Source organism: Zootermopsis nevadensis, unplaced genomic scaffold, assembly GCF_977971745.1.
Source record: "Zootermopsis nevadensis isolate Lab colony 2312 unplaced genomic scaffold, Znev_1.0 Znev_ptg000007l, whole genome shotgun sequence".
NCBI lineage: Eukaryota > Metazoa > Arthropoda > Insecta > Blattodea > Termopsidae > Zootermopsis > Zootermopsis nevadensis.
Window position 1 is genome coordinate 7,856,075 of NW_028259139.1, and position 6,220 is coordinate 7,862,294.

Below are 6,220 nucleotides of genomic sequence, written 5' to 3' on the forward strand. Positions count from 1 at the left end.
TTACAGCTGTTATAAAATCAGTTAATCGTAGGTGAAATCTGTACTCACTTCGAGTATTTTTAATTTCTACATTTTTATAAATCTCATTTACTTTACAAATTGTATTTAGCAGTGGCGATTGTGACAATGTGTAATGTGGAGACGGCAAGTACCACTGAAACGTCGACAGATCCTACCAGACTACACGACCTAACAACCCAGACGACTGCCGTGTTCTAAACAATGGATTATTATTATCATCAGTATGTAGACACATAAGTTAAATAAATATTGTGTGTCAAATTTCACAGAATTTTTTTTATTTGTATCGTGAAGCGATTTTAAACACGCAGGAGTTTTAAAAAAAACAGTTAATTTGAATTTATAATTCTATAGCATCACGACTAGAACACGTTCGTTTCGAAACGAGTAAACTGTGCAGATTCTGCGTTTTTTGCAGCGGGTAATGAACTGTTGGCAGTAGTAGGATGAGGGAATGATTTTGATCACTGTGCGCTAAATCCGTGTTTACTGATACCATCCGCATCGCGTATCATTAAAACAGCTACTCGACAGTGTCAGGTTGGCATGTTCGAATGAATGAGCCGATGACACAATGGATTGTGTGTATGTGTGTAGTGATTGAGATCAAATCAGTTCGTGAATCACCGTTTCTCAGTCGAGAGGATATAAAGCATATTGCATGTTTTAAATTTTTGTTTCAAAAGAGAGTTTGCGACTAGGGGCTGCATATTCTGTCGCAGTTTGATGTTGGCTGATCATTTTAAGCAGCGCGCTCGAAAAGGTTCCGTGCATTTTACAGGATGGTTAGCTAACATAATTACGCATAAAAAAATCCAACGACTAGATGAATGTAACATGGAACGGGAGCTTTATAATTTTTTCCCTAAACCAAATAGAATTATGTTGATAAAACGCAGAAAGAGATTTGGGATACATGTAGGACGCAGAGATTAAATGAGAAAGGTATTCAGTATTTTAGTCCGAAAATCTCAACAGGAGAGAAATATTTGGAGACGTAGTTGTAATTGGTAGGATTACTTTAATCACCGTGTTTTGAGGCGGTCTTGCAATAGATATTCACGAATTCCTAACCTAACCTAACCTCTGCTCTAGAAATAAGTAGCTAGCTGCAAGCTCTTATGGCTTTATTCTCTTAGAAAGCGCAACTGTTATCCAACACATGTTCGTATGATAATAGTTGATAATATTCTGGGCGTCACTGCGAAGATAAAATTATCTTCGCCTGCCGGGAAACGAAACCCTGTGTCTGGTTTGTAATTAGTAAATTACCTGAAAATGATTTTCGAGCTCCGAGTCCTAAAATAAAACTTTTAAAGTAGACTAGGGTCTATCCTATACAAATTTTTGGCTTTCAAAAACCTGTATAAACGTAAATAGAAATTCAGTTATTAATGCTTAAACATTGTAAGCTTTTTCAACCATATCGTACACGATTATAATTGTTTATGTTTTTCATATCATTATACCGTGTCGTATGACAAACTGGTGATGTTGGATGGTGTTTTCTACGACATGAAAATTAAGGACGGCTCGCTAAAGAATGATTGATGAATCCAGTTCTGGGTTTATGTACGTCACACTGAATGTATTCAACCTAACACGGTCGCAGTTTTTCATAGTCATTCTAAAGCGTGCAAATTTCTGTATAAAGGGTAATCAGCATGGAAGTCTTTTACTATTCAGCTGAACGAAATGCTGATATAATGCATACATGTGATAACATCGCGATTTAATTTCAAAGTTAAGTCAAACCCTCAAATGGTTGTCATGAACACTCACACTTTAATGAGAACATTGAAGATTATAAACCCCTCAGATAGGTAATAAAATTATGAAAAAAATAGGGATTTTTAGTGTACATGATATAGAAGATCTGTTTGTGGCTGTGAATATAATACTGTAACGAATCTTAGATAAATTGGTCGTGAAGTGATGGACCTGTTTGAAATGGTTTGTAATAAACCCAAATGTTGAGATTCTCTGAACAACGTCAATAATCGATCGTATCTCCCAAAGGATAAATTTTGTGGAGTGGATGAATAAATACAACATAAAATTCGCAAGAAAGACTACTCACCATTGATTTAGTTAGTTATCTGTGTGAAAGAAAAATTATCCAAAGTTTAAGAAAATTAAACTCTTTTGTTAATATTAATTCAGTGTACAACTTCGACTTTCGGGGATGACCAGCGTCGAGGTTTTAGAAGTATTCATTATTTTTATTAAAGATTTTATTAGGCAACTAGAAGGCGAATCTGATGAACATAATCACCCTGAAGATGGAAAATATAATATTTGGCGAAGTGTTGTATAATTTCCGGTATTCGACGTGACTGATTCCCTAAATCCGAAGTTGTAATTTCAAAATTAAGCCGCAGATAGTTCAAGACAAATCATATCCTACTCTAAACCATTCTTCTTTGTCTCCCCATGCTGTTATATTTAAAACAATCCTTCATTGATATTTTCTGTTGTTCTTTCTTTGTTAATTTGTTCTTTTTCTTATGTTTTGTCTTTGCGCTTAGTGGAAGTTTCTCCGCCTCTCAGTTTAGTAGCTTGTTTAATCACTCTATTTTATGGCGTCCAGTCACATTTGCTTTTGTGCTGTACACACTAATATCTGCCGAAATTTTTTTTTGTTTTGGAAGGAATCCGTCTGATGCAACAACAGTTTGTATGAATCTCAAATCGAAGTTATTAATTCTCGTACAAAATCTCGCATTGCACAGAATATTTGTGTGTGAAATAAAATGCAGGTCTCATGAAAGTCATAAAACAAGCATTTGAAAAATTTTCAGCGTTCTTTAGATTTAATTAAATACCAGGAATACTTATTTCTGGTTTTATGGAATGTAATTCAGTATGTATGCAATGGTATTTGCGTATCAACAACATATTTTATCAGCAATAAGTGAGAACCAAATTAGTCAACTATGAGAACTACCAAGAAACTCTTTTCATCTCTTGAGCTGTTCTTTCTAGAGCGTCCGGGAAAGAAAAAAAAGGGGAAGAAATTGTTTCAAAAAATCGCCTATTTGCATTGTCGTCTCTTTTCTTGCCAGCTTGTCTGTCAGCATTTAACATCTTGGGACCTGCTGAATGGATTTTCATGAAGTTTTATGCTATGTCGTCAGTTTAAAGTTTATTACTACATTTCTGTTTTTGTTAAAATAAAATAACGGCTACTTTACTTGAAGATCCACATGTGAAGTTATGGACCATTTATGGAAATAATAAGGATTGATAGAGAAGTCTTAAGGAAATACGAAAACAATTTTATTTCCATTTCTTCGATGTGGTTAAATAACAGTCATATTAACGCAGTGTTATCTGCAGAATAATTAAAATTACTTTCATCTCGTTTTATCCTGGTACGTTTCGTTCATATAGCTCAGTCAGTATAGTGACTAGCTACGGGCTGGACGGCCGGGGTTCGATCCCTCCTCTACAATGGGTACCGGGGTCCTTTCCCGGGGGTAAAGTCGGCCGGGACGTGATGCTGACCACTCACCCCCATCTAGTGCCGAGGTCAAGGAAGAGAGGAGCTATACGTCCTCTCACCCCAAACGCCTACATGGCGTATAGTGGGACAAACTTTACTTTACTTTTTAAGTTTCGTTCATATAGCCACCATGTTCCATGGTATTTATAGGGAAGAAATATTAATTAATATTTAAGAATTAAAAATCTAGAGGCAAAAGAAAATCAGTGCTGATAACATGGGGCTTATTAATGGACAGATTCCTTGGAGGATGAAAACCAAACTGTTTTAAACATGTTTAACTTCATTAAAAGAAAGAAAAGGAAAAAGACTCATTAAATTCAAGATATGAAATTCCCTGTAGACCGTCTCTGTTCCAATTCCTCTAGTATTTTCTTGCTTCGCGCGCAGTTGCATTACGTAAGGGAATGTAATTACTTTGCTTAGGTTACACCTTCAAAGATAGGAATGTGTTTAGTTAAAACCCTTACATTTCCACTTCAGCGATATTTTCCAGGCTCTGCTCACCGAACTAATGCACACGATGCTCAAAGGAGAATCCGTTTGTTTATGGATATCTAACTTCGTTTCAAAAATGCTCCGGGATCGAATCTTGGTCCGGACACTTTTCACCCTGACCGAAAATCATTATTTTTCCTAAATATTTTTAATTAATGTGTGAGGTATTATCTAATAATAACCGCCAATAGAAGAGTCGCTTACATTAAATCTTGCTCAGAAAAATTAAGTAAGATAATTTTTATTGATGTTTGCATAAGGCTTGTTTCTTCAAAGAAGTTGCTGACAAAATAAAAAGGGTGGAAATTTATTTAATCATGTTCAGATAATTTTAATATGAAAATATTTGTGTGAATCTTTCAATACAAATTTAAAATGTAAAAAAATCTTCAAATGTATGTGGAAAAAAATTACAGATTCATGCACAAATAACAGACCGCCATTACGGAATCGAAGTATAAAATATGCATACATTTTAAAATATTAAAACTTAATATTTGTTGAGGTAATTAGCATAATCGACTGTCTCTAATACGCTTTTTAAAGGACTATTAATTAGCACAGGGATTTGATATATCGTATATGTGTATTTAATATTTTTGCCGGGAGAATGCTGGACATATATGGAATGTCCCACTTAACGTGGAACCCGACACTACCGGACGACGAAGCAGAAGCAAGGGACCTGCCGGAAAATGAGTCAGCCAGAAGGCGGCGTGGCGCTAGGTTGTTCCGAGTTACGTGGGGCACTGTTTTTTTTACGCTTCGCGTGTTAACTTCTTCACCGAAACATATCCACCATTTGTCTGTGGTTTTTAAGAGACCGAGGGTATCCCTCAGTGAATTACACGTAATTATACGTCGCTGAACTTAAATCCCTTACCTTGACTGGTAGCGTCCATCACGGAAACGTAGTAGATGGCGAAGACCACCAGCAGATGTGTGGCCGTTCCTGTCCATCGGCCCATTTTTGCCACTGCCAGGTTTTTGGCGGACTAAGAACTGAGTAGTGTCACAGGCTTGAGGTCCACGTCACCTGGGAAGTGATCGGAACACGATAACATCCTTAACTGTGATCCAGAAACATCTATCCATCTCGGCGGATACACATCACATCACATCACTAAGCACACAACACATCAGTACACTTGTCACACCGTGAAGCAGTCAGTAGCTGATCTACTTTCCCGATGCACTAACAAATAATTAGTAGTAGTATTATTATTATGCGTTGCACGTATCGAGTAAATGTTCCCGTAGATTAGTCTATGTCCTCCGCGTACTAAAATTCTCAGCGTAACGCAAATTTAAATAGTCCACTTTGTGTTTATAAAATCTCTGGCGCGTGGGATTCACTACCCGTTTCCTTAGAAGAACCATGTACTGGAGTATTTCTACGTGTTGATGCCAGAGAAGAAAATTGTACACATTTCTTGCCACTGTAAACGTTAACACAATTACTGAGAGAAATAAGTTACGTAACGAAGATAATTACATTATATCACAAGGAGAAATGCAAAGTACAGGCTTTACAAAGATTAGAAATTACTTTAGACACAGTCAATTGTAAGTTGTAACTTTCTTTTTTCTAAAATACTCTAGTTCTCAAAGAAGAGGGTAAAGAAATAATACAGAATGAAAGTAAATGCAGTGGAAGGTGAGGGAACTTCAGATATAATGGCTACAGCGAGTTCCTGACCATTGTCGAAGTATGCGTCACACATGTCGCTTGATTCACACGAGGCACCACGAGGTCTGACTGGCGCCTCAATCCGGTCGTCTTTCGGGAGGGGCTCGGTGTTCATATCTGCGCAGACGCTGCCGAATCGGCAGCATCAGGGTTCGGAACAGAGGTCACCTGTGGCGATTTAAGGTCAAGTCATGGGTACAGTGGACCACTTCAGTTTCGGACAAGAGCCAATTTCGATGGAGTGATTACTCAATCGCCAATTTCCAGTACGGCTAGAACATGGCGTGTTTTCCAGCGTGGTTCTACACGAATTGTCATATGAATGGTTAATCGGCGTTTCTCAATTGCCTATTTAAAACGGGAGTAAAGGACTCTTTAGAGCAATCATAAATTTTCCGTGAAAAAACATCGTTTCTTCTTATGAGAATTATTTCTCTTGTTATATTGCATGGAACCACTCTGTTATTTTTTATTATATTCTGTCTTTTACTAAACCTAATTTTTTA

The 6,220-nt window shown here is 36.9% G+C and overlaps 1 protein-coding gene across 2 annotated transcripts in view; it reads right to left on the bottom strand.

The window, feature by feature from the left end:
• LOC110828210 (limbic system-associated membrane protein) overlaps nucleotides 1-5,768 on the bottom strand; it is an 83,713-nt gene extending 77,945 nt beyond the window's left edge. For both annotated transcript variants that reach the window (XM_022060706.2, XM_087344192.1), the window contains exon 1: nucleotides 4,908-5,768. In XM_022060706.2, the coding sequence (XP_021916398.1) occupies nucleotides 4,908-4,992 (85 nt within the window). In that variant the 5' untranslated portion in view covers nucleotides 4,993-5,768. The remainder of the gene's footprint in view (nucleotides 1-4,907) is intronic.
• Between the last annotated feature and the right edge of the window lie 452 nt (nucleotides 5,769-6,220).